The sequence below is a fragment of the Vollenhovia emeryi genome, unplaced genomic scaffold (assembly GCF_000949405.1).
Source record: "Vollenhovia emeryi isolate VEMERY1.0 unplaced genomic scaffold, V.emery_V1.0 DF939222.1, whole genome shotgun sequence".
NCBI lineage: Eukaryota > Metazoa > Arthropoda > Insecta > Hymenoptera > Formicidae > Vollenhovia > Vollenhovia emeryi.
Window position 1 is genome coordinate 1 of NW_011967144.1, and position 15285 is coordinate 15285.

The 15285-nt window shown below is 36.7% G+C and overlaps 4 protein-coding genes across 7 annotated transcripts; 3 read left to right on the forward strand and 1 right to left on the reverse strand.

The window, feature by feature from the left end:
- The first annotated feature begins 487 nt into the window (after positions 1-487).
- On the forward strand, positions 488-1396 carry LOC105560772 (probable methyltransferase BTM2 homolog). Its single transcript, XM_012010170.1, has one exon. The coding sequence runs from the start codon at positions 488-490 to the stop codon at positions 1394-1396; it is 909 nt and encodes a 302-aa protein (XP_011865560.1).
- On the forward strand, positions 1352-3309 carry LOC105560736 (60S ribosomal protein L28). 2 transcript variants are annotated; one of them, XM_012010101.1, is made up of 4 exons: positions 1352-1423; positions 2109-2202; positions 2413-2655; positions 3184-3309. In XM_012010101.1, exons 2-4 carry the CDS (start codon positions 2116-2118, stop codon positions 3268-3270), a joined length of 417 nt encoding a protein of 138 aa, XP_011865491.1. In that variant the 5' UTR covers positions 1352-1423; positions 2109-2115; the 3' UTR covers positions 3271-3309. The 2 variants fall into 2 exon arrangements, with proteins under 2 accessions (XP_011865491.1, XP_011865490.1); XM_012010100.1 differs by lacking the exon at positions 1352-1423 and adding an exon at positions 1451-1779.
- Positions 3310-8700: 5391 nt separating this feature from the next.
- On the forward strand, positions 8701-11096 carry LOC105560738 (probable splicing factor, arginine/serine-rich 7). 2 transcript variants are annotated; one of them, XM_012010104.1, is made up of 4 exons: positions 8701-8823; positions 8892-9345; positions 9594-10386; positions 10605-11096. In XM_012010104.1, the coding sequence occupies exons 2-4, from the start codon at positions 9024-9026 to the stop codon at positions 10996-10998; spliced, it is 1509 nt and encodes a 502-aa protein (XP_011865494.1). In that variant the 5' UTR covers positions 8701-8823; positions 8892-9023; the 3' UTR covers positions 10999-11096. The 2 variants fall into 2 exon arrangements, with proteins under 2 accessions (XP_011865494.1, XP_011865495.1); XM_012010105.1 differs by having other exon boundaries at positions 8703-8823; positions 9606-10386.
- LOC105560737 (dual oxidase maturation factor 1-like) lies at positions 11043-14574 on the reverse strand. Of its 2 annotated transcripts, none has more exons than XM_012010102.1 (10): positions 14253-14574; positions 13657-13714; positions 13425-13559; positions 13122-13223; positions 12886-13039; positions 12407-12618; positions 12202-12318; positions 12007-12104; positions 11792-11916; positions 11043-11398 (listed from the first exon to the last, which is right to left on the reverse strand). In XM_012010102.1, the coding sequence occupies exons 1-10, from the start codon at positions 14409-14411 to the stop codon at positions 11260-11262; spliced, it is 1299 nt and encodes a 432-aa protein (XP_011865492.1). In that variant the 5' UTR covers positions 14412-14574; the 3' UTR covers positions 11043-11259. The 2 variants fall into 2 exon arrangements, with proteins under 2 accessions (XP_011865492.1, XP_011865493.1); XM_012010103.1 differs by having other exon boundaries at positions 11792-11913; positions 14253-14570.
- Positions 14575-15285: the final 711 nt, after the last annotated feature.

Consider the following 15285-nt stretch of genomic DNA (forward strand, 5'->3'; position numbering starts at 1 on the left):
AATTGCGGACCGCATAGCAGAACATTTTCATACTTAAAACGCTCAGTTCAGAAGTCTAATAGAAAAGATATTGGCATTTGAATGTTTCAATTCGCAGTTCTAACTAAATTTGAAATTGGCTTTATAAAATTGCAGGGGACTACGTATCGAGATAGAGATTAGATTGTAATTTGACCGATTGGAGTAAAAGTCACAAAACTGGGAGATTAGTAAACTTTTCTCCGATCGGTCAAGTTTCAATCTAATTTTAATCTCAATCCGCGAAGTCTGACACGGGCTTAACCAGACTGCAGTTTTAAATGAATATTGAATATTTCCGAGATCTAAACATGAAACAACAGAATTATAATAAACCAAGATTAACGTTATATCATGAACTAACAATCTAAATTTTAACACGTAAACTTCCGTAAGATTGCCGGTTTCAATACCTCGTCGGTATATAAATTATTGTACTCTGGCGTTGTTTCAGGATTATGCTGCGTCCATGCATAAATTGGCTGTCGAGTGCTGGGCGGACAACAACTCGGATCTGAAAAACGGAACATACTGCAGAATGGAGTGGATAAAGACCCAGTGCAAGGAGTACTTTCTTAACGGCGGCAGAGAGAAATATGATAAGAGAGAGCGGGACATAAACGCTAAAATGACTCTCTCCTCGACGAGTCCGAGCGTCGAGGGTCGAACGCGCGAGAGCGACCCGGGCTGTGCGGAAGATCGATTGCAAGATCTGTCTGAACGGAGAATATCGGTGCTGGACGTAGGCAGCTGCTACAATCCTCTAGGTGTCGACGTTGCGTTCGACGTCACCGCGATAGATCTCACTCCCACGGCGGAGGGGATCTATCGGTGCGACTTTTTGAACGTCGCGATCGGCAGGGAGAAGATTCTCTCGCAAGACACACGGGACGTTCGTCAGTTGCCCGCGGATTTCTTCGACTCCGTGGTGTTCTCCCTGTTACTGGAGTACCTGCCGTGTCCGGAACAGAGATACGTGTGCTGCAGAAACGCGTACGACGTGCTGAAAAGCGGCGGCATACTGATTATCGTGAGCCCGGACTCGAAGCACGTCGGCGCGAACGCGAAACTGATGAGGTCCTGGAGGTACACGCTCAGCCGGATGGGATTCATGCGAATCAAGTACGAGAAACTGCGCCATATTCACTGCCTGGTGTTCAGGAAGTGCGTGCGCAAAGACGTGGCGATCCGGTGGTCCGAGCTGCAGCATTTCTCCGAGGCCGACGGCGAACGCGTGTCCGAGACGAAGATTTTTATCCCGCAGGATTTCCAGACCTCCCCGTTCCCCGAGGGAGAACGAGACAAGTTGGAATACGAGGAAACTGATTTAGCGAGCGCTTTCTCTGAATTACCGTTCGATAACGAAGCGCCAGCGTGACGCGGCGAGCCTGATTTTGCCACGATGGTAAATAAAATCTGTTATGGAAAATGTTCAAGCCTCAATTTGCACATTTACCGCCTGTTTCTTCAGGGCTGCGTTTCGATATTCTCTATCACTACTGAAATTTTATAGTTTACGTCGCGCACACTATACATTTCTAGCGACGGCAGCAAAACCCGAACGTATCCTGTACAATTTTAGGCAAATCGAAGTACGAGAAGCGCGTTTTAAAATTCGCGGCAAGTATTTATTTCCGCCATTGCGGTAACGTGATCAAATAAAAGTGTTGCGTCCCTTCTACGTATGATATATCCATTGGTAACGTTTCCCCGCCATCTTGAAAAGTTCTTTCCTGCCGCATCTTCCCGCTGGGGCACGTGGTACGTACAATTTTACCTTTATTTTCGGGTTTAACAAGCCCTTCGGCAAGTCATTGCGTCGAAATATATTTTACAATTGCGATATTTTCGAAATTATTAAACATCTCCACGCATAATGCGGTAGTATTTGCGGGAAATGGTCTTTTACGAACGTCGCGTGTACATGACCTGGCGACAAACTCGTCGATGTAGCCTAATAAATAATCATTTGAGATAAATAAATCTACTTATCTAATTCAGAACATACAATCGTAGTAAAAGGCACCATACATTGTAATACAAGGATGCATATAAGATGCGATGAAAAAATTTGGTAACGATTGTTGCAGGTCCAAGATGTCGTCGCACTTGAACTGGATGATAATCCGCAACAACAATGCCTTCCTTCTTAAGAAGCGCAACATCAACAAGCCGTTTTCTACGGTTCGGCGCTTGCTGTATATTATAAAGCGTTATTAGCCGCGTTAAATCTTAAGAAGTTGCGTCTTAGCAATGTTTTCAGCTGCACATAGATCAATAATTGTTGTAATTCGGAGCTTGCTGTATATTATAAAGCGTCATTAACCGCGTTACGCCTTAAGAAGTTGTGTCTTAGCGATGTTTCCAGCTACACGTAGATCAATAATTGTTTAGGAAGCGAACAACTTGACGAACCAGAGCAGTTATCGCTACTCCGGTTTGGTTCACCGCAAGAGCGTGGGCATCGTCGATACCCCCGACAAGAAGGGGTTCACGGTTGTCTACAAGAAGGCCAAAGCGATCAACAAGCCGGCCAAGGCTAATGTGAAGAGCACGATGAAGGCGGGAGCCCGTCGTTCTCTCCACAAGTTGAAGACGCTGCTTAGAAAAAACAAGTACCGTGTGGATCTTACCAAGGTATGAAAATCGTGCAATTGACGCTGATTGAAGTGGCTCAGTAATTCTTCCGTTGTTCTGCTCGGCTTGCACCAGAATCTCAAAGAAAACTTGGGCAGACAATCTAATTGTAAGGCGGAATAAAAACTAACACGTGGTTTTCAACCTCGCTGTTTATACATATTTCAATATAAACAGAACTTTTATCATTTATGAATTAATCAGAGATTCAATTTAATGTTGACTGCACTTCCAATAGTCGAGAAGCCCGGGAAAATTCTGTGGATTGGTATTAATTCTATTGTGAGCTTCCATACACGCGTACTTATATGTGCGCCTGCAAGTTTTTGGAATTAATAATTGATTTTTTAAGGCACAACCTTTGGCAGTTGAAGAATTAATATTGTTTCGAAGAACAAGAAAGTTAATTAAAACGTTATCATTATCTCTTCTTACTGTTTCTCTCGACATAGTATAATACAATTTTGTTTTATATGTCATTAGCTATGTTAATACTGTATTAATGCTAGAACATAACGTGTTTTGTAGGCTGCACTACGACGAGCCAGTGCTGTGCTGAGGTCCCAGAAGCCTCTTCCTACTAAGAAGACACGAACCACTAAAAAGGCCGATTAATTTGTATACTTCATTAAATATATGTTGTAAATTAAAATATTTGTTACGGAAGATGTATTCTGTGAAGTAAATGTGCTCTAGCTGTTCGACATTCTTTGTTTAAATGTATTATATTATTTAATGTATTGCATTTTTATTGATTTTTGCGAAATTTTGCTGTGCACCATTACTTTGCAGATATGTCATATTGTAATCAACAAACTACACACGTTTCAGTTAAGTAAAAAAATTTTTTTAGGTAAGCGTTTACATCCTGCATCATGTAATGCTCCCTTTATTACGTTGTAGGATTAGATTTTACATGTAATTTTATTTGTTTAGATTTAAAGAGAAGTCGTCAAGTGCACTCCTTTGGTTATTGTAATCGATCTACAAAATCCAGTTTTAAGGTAAATTTGATTTAATAACAGTTTCTAATTCATTATATCATTTACCACAAATGTCGAAGATGATACCAGATGATCATCAAGAACTATGTGCCATGATTTGTATGTTTTTAATTAATTATTTATGTCTAAAATTCAAGTATACAAACAGCAATTAATAAATATTATAGTTATTTCTTTACTTAGTTTTTCAAATCTCATAAGAAAAAGCATTTTGAGATAATATGAAATGATATAAAATATTTTTATATGCTTTTATTTTTTACATTAAATAATTTGATATGTTGTTCAATAATGAATATAGAATTTTCTACTTTATCAGGTCTGCTGAAAACCCCTGGAAGTTGTACTAAAACGACAAAGAATATAGGTAATTTTGTTTATTGTAAAATATATTATCTATATACATACTAAAGTGATGATAATTATCCACCAAGATCTATGATTGCTATGATTTGAATAGTATTTGCTAACTGATTATTATCTACATCGGTCTAAAAATCAAATATGAAAGTAACAGTTTTATTTAATACAATAATTTTATTATTTAGGTTGCTTGTGAATCGTAAATGGAGGAGCATCTTAAATTTTATACAATAAAAGGTACTTATATTTTGCCACATTACTGTTTTTCTTTTAAATTATATTATAAATTTCAATAATTTGCTATTTTTTACTTAGTAAATTTCACTTTGATATATTAGTAATATTGTTCAACAATAATAAATACATTTTTCGATTTTATTTAACAGGTTGCTAAATCTCTAATTAAAGAAAATTGTGGTCAAAGGACAAAGACTACAGGTAATTGTTGTATGCATCATATAATTTTTCAAATTGTATAATATATAAACATGATGATACTTATCCACCAAGATCTATGATTGCTATGATTTGAATAGTATTTGCTAACTGATTATTATCTACATCAGTCTAAAAATCAAGTATGATAGTAACAGTTTTAATTAATACAATAAATTTATTATTTAGGTTGCTTGTGAATCTTAAATGGAGGAGCATCTTAAGTTGTATACAACAAAAGGTACTTATATTTTGCCATATTGCGTTTTTTTAAATTACGTTTTACATAAAATGATACTACTATGGCTACTGAGATCTATAAATGTTATATTTCTATTTATTTTTATTATAAATTTACATACATTGCTATTTTTACTTCATAAATCTCAATTTGATATATTAACAATATTGTTCAACGATAATAAATACATTTTTCGATTTTATTTAACAGATTGTTAAATCCCTAATCAAAGAAAATTATGGTCAAAGGACAAAGACTACAAGTAATTGTTGTATGGATCATATAATTTTTCAAATTTTATAAAAATAAGTTGATATATATAAACATGATGAGACTTATCCACCAAGATCTATGATTGCTATGATTTGAATAGTATTTGCTAACTGATTATTATCTACATCAGTCTAAAAATCAAGTATGAAAGTAACAGTTTTAATTAATACAATAATTTTATTATTTAGGTTCTTGTGGTTCTTAAATGGAGGAGCATCTTAAGTTGTATACAACAAAAGGTACTTATATTTCCCCACATTGCGTTTTTTTAAATTACGTTTTACATAAAATGATACTACTACGGTTACTGAGATCTATAAATGTTATATTTCTATTTATTTTTATTATAAATTTACATAAATTGCTATTTTTACTTCATAAATCTCAATTTGATATATTAACAATATTGTTCAACGATAATAAATACATTTTTCGATTTTATTTAACAGATTGTTAAATCCCTAATCAAAGAAAATTATGGTCAAAGGACATAGACTACAAGTAATTGTTGTATGGATCATATAATTTTTCAAATTTTATAAAAATAAGTTGATATATATAAACATGATGATACTTATCCACCAAGATCTATGATTGCTATGATTTGAATAGTATTTGCTAACTGATTATTATCTACATCAGTCTAAAAATCAAGTATGAAAGTAACAGTTTTAATTAATACAATAATTTTATTATTTAGGTTGCTTGTGGATCTTAAACGGAGGAGCATCTTAAGTTGTATACAACAAAAGGTACTTATATTTTGCCACATTGCGTTTTTTTAAATTACGTTTTACATAAAATGATACTACTATGGTTACTGAGATCTATAAATGTTATATTTCTATTTATTATTTTTATTATAAATTTAAATAAATTGCTATTTTTACTTCATAAATCTCAATTTGATATATTAACAATATTGTTCAACGATAATAAATACATTTTTCGATTCTATTTAACAGATTGTTAAATCCCTAATCAAAGAAAATTATGGTCAAAGGACAAAGACTACAGGTAATTGTTGTATGGATCATATAATTTTTCAAGTTTTATAAAAATAAGTTGATATATATAAACATGATGAGACTTATCCACCAAGATCTATGATTGCTATGATTTGAATAGTATTTGCTAACTGATTATTATCTACATCAGTCTAAAAATCAAGTATGAAAGTAACAGTTTTAATTAATACAATAATTTTATTATTTAGGTTGCTTGTGGATCTTAAACGGAGGAGCATCTTAAGTTGTATACAACAAAAGGTACTTATATTTTGCCACATTGCGTTTTTTTAAATTACGTTTTACATAAAATGATACTACTACGGTTACAGAGATCTATAAATGTTATATTTCTATTTATTTTTATTATAAATTTAAATAAATTGCTATTTTTTACTTCATAAATCTCAATTTGATATATTAACAATATTGTTCAACGATAATAAATACATTTTTCGATTTTATTTAACAGGTTGTTAAATTTCTAATCAAAGAAAATTATGGTCAAAGGACAAAGACTAATTGTTGTATGGATCATATAATTTTTCAAATTTTATAAAAATAAGTTGATATATATAAACATGATGATACTTATCCACCAAGATCTATGATTGCTATGATTTGAATAGTATTTGCTAACTGATGATTATCTACATCAGTCTAAAAATCAAGTATGAAAGTAACAGTTTTAATTAATACAATAATTTTATTATTTAGGTTGCTTGTGGATCTTAAATGGAGGAGCATCTTAAGTTGTATACAATAAAAGGTACATATGTTTTGCTATGTTTTGAATTACCTTCTAGATAAACTGATACTACCATGCTTAGTGAGATCAATTGTATAAATGCCATGATACTTCTACTTGCTAGTCACAACTTCATAAACTTCAACAATTTGCTATTTTTACTTCAGAAATCCTAATTTGATATATTAATAATATTGTTCAATAATAAATAGAATTTTCGGTTTTATTTAATAGGTTTACTGGATCCCTAATCAAAGGCAATTGTGGTCAAAGGACAAAGACTACAGGTAATTTTTATTTGTTGTATGGACTACATAATTTTTTTAATTGAGTAAAAATAAGTCAATATATAAAAATGATGATATTATCCACCAAGATCTATGAATGCTATGATTTGTAGTAGTTGCCAGCTCTGATAATTGTTTATATTAATTTGATATTTACAAAGAAGGAGCCATTTTAACTAAATTATTTTATTATTTAGGTTGCTTGCAAATTTCAAGTGATCTTTCAAAAACATCTTGAGATTGTGTATGAAGAAATTTAATTAAATTATCTTTTAAGTGGAATTATTATAATCATTAACAATGCCATGATATTTAATTTACTACTCGATACTTATGTATTCAGCTATTAAATATATTTACAAAAACCATTTGTTAAATAATTTTTTAAAAATATGCCATATACTATCTTTGTTACAGATTGTAGATTATCCGGCTTTAACAGATTCTAAATTAGAGATTTCTATGGTCCAAAAATTTCCAGTTTTTCCCGTTATTTTATCAGTGGCTGAATAACTGATTGTTTCTAGGATATCTGCGTTTACCTCATTTGATTTTTCAGGTGATATTCCCATTGATTTTTTCCGCTGATTTTCTATCCTTATCCTTTTATACGAGTTGTCTATGTTGTATATATTTTAATTATTTTTATAGCTATTTTAATTTTCTATTTTGTATTATTGATAAATGCTAATTATTGGCATATAAGAAACGATGTATAAAATAAACGGCGTAAAATAAAACCGTGCAATATGTTTCTTTTACATTATAATAAGAAAATGAAAATTCATACATGTGACAAATGTACAAAAATGCATTAATTGTATGCGTATGATAATCAAAATATAAATATGAAATCACAAAATAGGATAAACAATACTTCAAATAAAATTATTGATTATTTAATAGGTAATGCATTTGTATTGAATAATTTAATGTATTTGCACTTTTGTGATTTATACTAACATTTTTAACATTTTCAATTTTATATTTAATTATCATTTTCCTTCAAGAAAAAAGAACATGTTCGATGTAGTTTTCTTATATATTTGTTTGTCTCTTATACTAACACGGTAGCGGAAGGATGAGAGAATACTTATGCAGGGTCTACAATGAGAGTCGCAGTCTGTCGCAGTCGTAAAAATAATGGACTGCGATTGGTCAATTTAGTCAGACACATAAGAATTAACCAATCATAGTCGACTATTCTTACGACTACGACTTTACGACTTCTATGTAAACGAGGCTTTAGGAGATGAATAAAGTAATATTTAATTTTCTTCTAAAGATATACTTTGTTTTAAAGATTATAAAGATCATGTTACCTTTTTTACATACGAATTTAACTCTGACCAAAACTAGCCCTTGGAAAAAATTTAACTTTAAATGAAATTACAGTTTTTAAAAGTAATCTTTTAAATCTAAGTGTTTACTTAAAGAACTCAGAAGTTTACTTAAGAAAATTTCAAGGTTTTCTAAACGCATATTTTTCCAAAGGAGTATATTTCTTTAATTTACTTTAAGAACAATCATTAAGTAATTTTATCGTAGATTTTTGTCTAAGAAGATAATTTCCGATCGGTGTATTATCAAGTATTCTTATAATGGCTTTTTCAATTCAAAATTTTGCCGAAAGACAATTAAGAAACTTGAACGAGCGGGGAGCTTTCGACGGGCGATATTTTCGTATTCGAGTCAGCGGCGCCAATCGGACAACAAGGACGCTGCGAGGTGCAGTGCGTCATCCACGAACTACGAGCGCGGCTGACTTCAGTTGCCGCGACAACGCCGATCGAGAGGACGGGGGAGAAAGGTATAGAGCGTATGGTATTTTCACCGGTGAGAGAAACGCATTTTTTTCAAAACGGTCTCTCGTTCCAGGGCGGCGATAAGGTCTGAATGATAAAGAAGGAAAGAAATAATGAACTTCAGCTTGCCGCAGTGAAATTGCGGCGGCGGTCATAACCTCCATAACCTCGTTCGCGTGTGAAATCGTGGCTCGTAACCGGTGGAATGGCGGTTGGTTCGACGAAGGTGGTCCAGGTGACGAATATCGCACCCCAGGCCACCAAGGATCAGATGCAGACGCTCTTCGGGTATCTGGGCAAAATCGAGGACATCAGGTTGTACCCGACAATCCGGGATGTCGCCGTGCCCGTGCAGTCGCGCATCTGCTACATCAAGTTTCACGACCAGGGCTGCGTCGCAGTGGCCCAGCACATGACCAATACCGTCTTCATTGACCGCGCACTTATAGTGATCCCGTACCAGAACGGAGACATTCCGGACGAGCAGCGTGCCTTGGAGCTGACCAACAATGGCACAGTTGTGCCGGGTAAGAATATTAAAGTCGCACGTGGTTCTTAATCTTGCCGGTGTTGCCAGTTGTCATTATCCCACGCAAACCGCGAGCAGATTTTAACATGTTACCCCGTTTTGAATTTGTTTCCGCTGTTACGCAGCGATGTATACTGGTCTTGAAGATAGAACACATGCTTGTCGCTATAAAACGTTTTACCCACTTTCAGATGACAGATTTGATCTATCTTGAAATTTTTCTTTTCTTTTCTGTTGATGACAAAGAAATCTTTTCAGGCCTCTATCCGTCAGAGCCGAAGCTGCCGCCGAACGTGGTGAACGCCATTGAAGGTATTCCTCCAAATCATGTCATCACCACGATGGACCCGAAGCTAGAAGCAAATGGCCTGCCATCCTATCCGCACCTGCCGGGTCATCTGGACAGCAGACGCATCGAAGAGATCCGTCGGACGCTCGTCGTGGCGAATTTGGATGCGTCGATAAGCTCTGAGCAGCTGCTGGACTTCTTCAGCAACAACAACGTGGAGATCAAGTACCTGCGTTTATGCAGCAGGGACTCGGACGCCGAGCATTATGCGCTGGTGGAGCTGTCGGAACAGGCCGCCGTGGTTGCGGCATTGATGTTGAATGGGAAGCAGCTGGCGGAACGTCCGATTAAGCTGTACCACTCGACGCAGGCAATCGCGAAGCCAGAGGCGAAGAGCAACGAGGCTGCGCAGAAGGAGATTGAGGAGGCGATGTCGCGGGTGAAGGAGGCGCACAATCTCATCTCTGCGGCAATCGACCCGATGATTGGCATGCTTTCTAAGGATAAGCGTAGTAGAAGCGGCTCGCGTAGCCGTAAGTCCCGTTCGCGATCCCGCGGCCGCAGTCGACGCTCGAGGTCGCGTAAGCGCTCGCGATCGCGCCATCGACGCTCGCGCTCCCGACATCGGCGCCGATCGCGCTCGCGCTCCAAACGATCTCGATCCAAGGACCGCAGGCGCAACTCGCCATCGAGGCGACGCAGCAGCTCGCGCAGCCGCCACCGCTCGCGCAGCAGATCGAGAAGGTCGAGGTATAACTGAACGATCTTCTGTCTTTGCCTTAGTTATGTTGTACTCGTACATTTTTGCAAATCTTGCTTATACTTGACTCGTAAATTCTAGAAAAATGTGAAATTTATCGTAGAAGTGTTTCAATCTTGGAAGAAAATGTATTCAAGGTGCGATTGATAAAGAGATGGTTGTGTTTATGTTCATGTATTATGCATTAATTAATTTTATTTCATTGAAGGTCGCGCCAATCCCCATCCAGGTCAAAAGAACGGAAGAAGAGGTCACCGCGTCGTCGCAGTCGTTCACGTTCGCGTAGCAAGGGTTCTACATCCAGGTCTAGACGGTCGCGTTCCAAATCCAAGTCCAAGTCCAGGTCGTCCAAGTCCAAGTACGCCTCGGACAAGACCAAGGACAAGGATCGGGAGAGGCGCAGCAAGGATAAGTCGGATAACGGTAAGAGGAGCGACAGCGATCGGGAGAGGCCCGAAAAGGAAAGCAGCAGAAGCGAGAAGAAGTCCAGTAAGGAGAAGCGGTCCAGTGACAAGTCGGAGTCCAAACAGTCGGACGACAAAGGTAGATCCGCATTGGAGAACAACGACAGCAAGGAGAAAACGACGGAGTCGGAAAATTAGACGAAGACACCGTTCACAAGCGTCCCGTTAAATTAAACAAGCTATCTGTCTGTATCGCTATGTATTGCCACAGTAACAAATACATGGATACATCGGCATTTACATCGAGCTCTTTCGGAGTGGCAGTCCGCATTAATAATCGAAATTGATCGTATACTCACAATAAACAAATGATGATAAATTAAACGCAAAGTATAGTATAAAAGTAATGTACTTGTACCACTTTTATAGTAACTTTTATATTATCCGCGCAACATATCATCACGCGTTTATTGGTCTGTCACCTAGCGTTAAGGGACTGATCTTCTTTTTCTTTTTTTTCGGAATCGGCGGTGGCTTGACATCTGTCTCTTCTTTTTTCTTCTCGTTGTGCACTTCCATGGGCGCGTTCTTAGACGACCTAGGAAAACAATGCGAACAATACATCGTGATCTCTCGTTCAGTCGAACCGTCTTTGTCAAGAGCAGGTTTTTAACCATTATATTAAGCTTATCTTAAGCTAAACAGTTTGCGAGATAAAAATAGTAACAATGTTTTAAGTACTTTACTAATAATTGTGTTTCAATTACTATTGTAATAGATCATAGCAGTGTCTGTTAGTTTCAATAATTGATTGGTCTGCGTAATTACAATATATTAAAGTACTTCAAATTTTTGCCCAGGATTGTATAAAAATCGATAAGCAATAAAAATACAGGTGGTATATGCGACCCACAAATCTCACGAGAAAAATGTGTTCCCTCGTAATCTGTGAATTATTGCTTATAGGTTTTTTTTTTAAATAAGCGAGTACCCTGCCATATCCTGGTTCTCGTAAATCGCCACGTCGTCGTAGATTTCCATCTTCATGGGAACTGGCGCGCGGAACCGCGACTTTTGCGCGTTTTTTATGGTCGATCGTCTCTTCAGTACCATCTGCTTTCGTTACAGTTGATTTATTAATTTGTCAGTCCCTTTGTATGCGAGATCATCTTACTCAAAAGCATTCTTTTTAATGATATCCCTCACCATTCCCGTGTTTCCGTCTTGTGAAGAGGCCGAGGTCATTTCCATCGAGTCATTCATGTGCACCTTTCTACGCAGCACGTCGTCCACTTGGCAGCTTCCTGTCGATTAAGACGAACGTAACTTTTTACATTTGTTCTAGAAGTAAAATAGTCTCAAGGCATCCTAGTAGAAACTATTACAAGTAAAATTGCTTACTCATTACACATTCGTCGTACTGGCCGAGAGGGTCTATTTGCAAAAGCGTAGACAGCGTATTAGGATAACGCAAGTCCATAAATATCATTATAATCGCCAAGAGAACGCAAAATAGTCCTGGAAAGAAATACATTGAAGATCATGCGGATGACACATATGAGATCTATGCTTAAATCCAGTCGATCTATAAAGAACAATTAATCACCGCATCCGAAAGTCATCCAGAAATGCATGCCCAGTGTCATCCTAATGACTCCATCCTCGAAGGGAATCACAAGTGGAGTTGGATTGTGCACGTAGACCCACACGAGACAAGTTAACAATTGCAAGCCGCCGATCAAACCGATTAGATAGGCGGCGTATCGGCTCACTGACTGCAGGAATATGTTAGCCAGAATCCAACAGGCGAAGGCAGTCCTGCGAACAGTTGAGAATTTTCACGGTAGAACTAACATATTTATTATAAGAAAATTAGCATATATTTTTCTTAGCTGATTCAAGATTCATACCCCAGTGAGAAATGACTCGTCGGTCGATGTCGAGTCGACATCGTTTCGACGAATCGTTCCTCACTGCGATGGAATCAGTTGATCAATCTTCAAAAAATAAATGCAATTTCACATTTTTATATACGAAAATTAATTTTTGCTTCTTTTTGCACTTATTTTCGTTTTCTTTACTGACCATAGCAAGATGTGACAGTACCACCCGGCAGTTCGATAAAACCTCCCAAATCGAATGCCCTCCCCATCGATAACGAAATACTCGGCGATCCATAAAATAGGAATGGGCAAGCCCTTTCGTTGGCCTTCACGGAAAGTCCTTTGCAACAGTCCAGCTACAGGAAGAAGATTAATATTAGGTATATAAATGTCCTGATAAAGCGCGACGAAGTTTATAACGATCGGCAGCGATATTACCGTAGGGTCCAAAACCGATTCTGCCTTGGTCCCATGTCCAGGGGAATCTCTCATTGTAATCGATCGTTTCTTTTGCGAGCGGTGTGCCTTCTCGCGGTTTGGCTGAAAAAGAAAGTTTTCAATTAGCGTAATTCCAAATTTTGCTCACAAGGTGCATCGCATCGCCTCACGGAAGATGGGCTGAATTAAAAAGAGCTAGGACTGCGCTTTGGATGGCATCCCTTCCCATCTTGGAAAATCCCATTCTTATCGATATATATGTGTAAATGTATCTGCTTTTTTGGACTCGCTCCCTTAAATTACCTTTCAGTGTGATGTTTACTGATCTCAGTCCTATCTTGACTGCCATTTGGGCATTGATCTCCTGGCCTATGCCGGCCCGATAGGGCGTCTTGCTTCTCGTGCTGCCGTATTCCCATTCTTGACCGAAATTTTCTACTGTAAATTTATAACAGTCGACACACGGGTGAATGCAATATATCTATATATAATATATAGAACAGATACCGTAAAAATTCTGCTTAAAAATATTTACCTATTAAGAAGCACCCAATGACAATGCTGAAGCCGATCTTTATAGTTATGTAGATACTCTGTGCGATACCAAGATCATTTTGTTAGAAGTAAGAAGTAAGCGTACGAATGAAACAAGTTGAGATTGCATTGATACAAACTTCACGCTTAAATTACAATTAATTATAAGAATTATTCATAAGTAATTTAAATTTGCTTACACATTATATACATATATATGTATATGTGAAATACACATATCTATATATATTTAAAATAAAAAAAATTATATATTATATACATTTATATGTGTATATATGTATAGTTTTTCTGTATTCTAAAATTTTACTGTATGAAATTGTTCTAAAGTAAATATACAGTTTGCATGTGATAATTATAATTATGTGTACACGTTTATGGTGCACATCTATGGACTTATTTGGACAAATATATCGAGGAGTTTTTAAAGAAATTATTTCTTTTATTTCAGACGACTCCAATAACACAATATGAGAAAAGACAGGTTGTAGAGGGATCCGAAAGCTATCCCAAGTGAAGTTTACAAGATACTCCTTAGAACCTGGTGTTAACCGTCCAACGCTGAAGCTCTGTACTTACTTGCCTCTTCCGATAGCCCGGTATGACGCTAATGTAGGCAATCGCGATGATGACGAAAACGGCGATCAGTATTGTCTCGGTCACGTCCACCGTCACCGGGGTGTGATGCGCAGAATATTGCGAGGGAAAGCCCTCCGATCGTCCAAACTGAAACCCCATGAGTACACACCTATTCTTTCTCAGCGACGTAAATCATTTAAAATAATTTATTTTTAGTCCAGAAAAAAAATTCGCGGTAGAGAATTGGTAACGTACTACAGACTAGTCCTTACACGACGAACCCCGGCGATGCTGCGGTTTTATCTGATTTCCTTTTCCGGCTGTTTTAACGCTCGAGACTGGATGACTAAAGCGCCAGGCTTTATCGTTTAAACATCCGCATAGAATCGGCATAATATCAAAATTACATCGATACCAAGTGAAATAATTCTTTCTTGTACATCTCTTAAGTACAAATCTCTTGTGACTTTTCACAGATTCTCGAATAATTCGCGAATTTTACTTCGGCCCGTATTCTCGCGGCTCGATCGTGAATTTTTTTCTCCAGCATGAACTCGTGAAACGTGAATAATTTTACTGACCAATACTGAATTCGTCAATGAAATCTTTTACTTTTCACGAGTTCACGCTGGAGAAAAAGATTCATAATCGAACCCCTGAACCCTCTTTTATCAATAAAAGCGCCTCTAAAAGTGACTAATAAGCCTTCTGATTGGCTACAAGCCGCTTTTAGAGGCGTTTTTATCGATAAAAGGGGATTTAGAATATCAGCCTTTGTGTTCAGCATTATACTTGCAACAAGCTCTGCCTAATTATCGTAACAATTAAAACGGGCGTTTTATAATGTTAAAAAAATAACTGATTGAATAGGTAATTCGGATAGGTAATTAGGAGATTATTCGTATTAATAATTGCTAAATAAATATTTTATACTTATAACTTTTAATAAATTTTCCTACATTAGTTTTAATCGTGGAAATGCAGAAGAAAATTATTCGCGCTTTCAGATACTTCAGAGCTTTATACGCAACAA

Coding starts and splice junctions, on each gene's coding strand:
- LOC105560772 (XM_012010170.1), top strand. CDS start 488: ATGCATAAATTGGCTGTCGAGTGCTGGGCGGACAACAACTCGGATCTG.
- LOC105560736 (XM_012010100.1), top strand. CDS start 1,703: ATGATATATCCATTGGTAACGTTTCCCCGCCATCTTGAAAAGTTCTTT. Junction 1,780..2,108: donor TCTTCCCGCTGGGGCACGTG/GTACGTACAATT, acceptor CGATTGTTGCAG/GTCCAAGATGTCGTCGCACT. Junction 2,203..2,412: donor TCAACAAGCCGTTTTCTACG/GTTCGGCGCTTG, acceptor ATAATTGTTTAG/GAAGCGAACAACTTGACGAA.
- LOC105560738 (XM_012010104.1), top strand. CDS start 9,024: ATGGCGGTTGGTTCGACGAAGGTGGTCCAGGTGACGAATATCGCACCC. Junction 9,346..9,593: donor CAATGGCACAGTTGTGCCGG/GTAAGAATATTA, acceptor TTGATGACAAAG/AAATCTTTTCAGGCCTCTAT. Junction 10,387..10,604: donor AGCAGATCGAGAAGGTCGAG/GTATAACTGAAC, acceptor ATTTCATTGAAG/GTCGCGCCAATCCCCATCCA.
- LOC105560737 (XM_012010102.1), bottom strand. CDS start 14,411: ATGGGGTTTCAGTTTGGACGATCGGAGGGCTTTCCCTCGCAATATTCT. Junction 13,715..14,252: donor CGGGCTATCGGAAGAGGCAA/GTAAGTACAGAG, acceptor GGTATCGCACAG/AGTATCTACATAACTATAAA. Junction 11,917..12,006: donor AAGACGGAAACACGGGAATG/GTGAGGGATATC, acceptor CTGTAACGAAAG/CAGATGGTACTGAAGAGACG.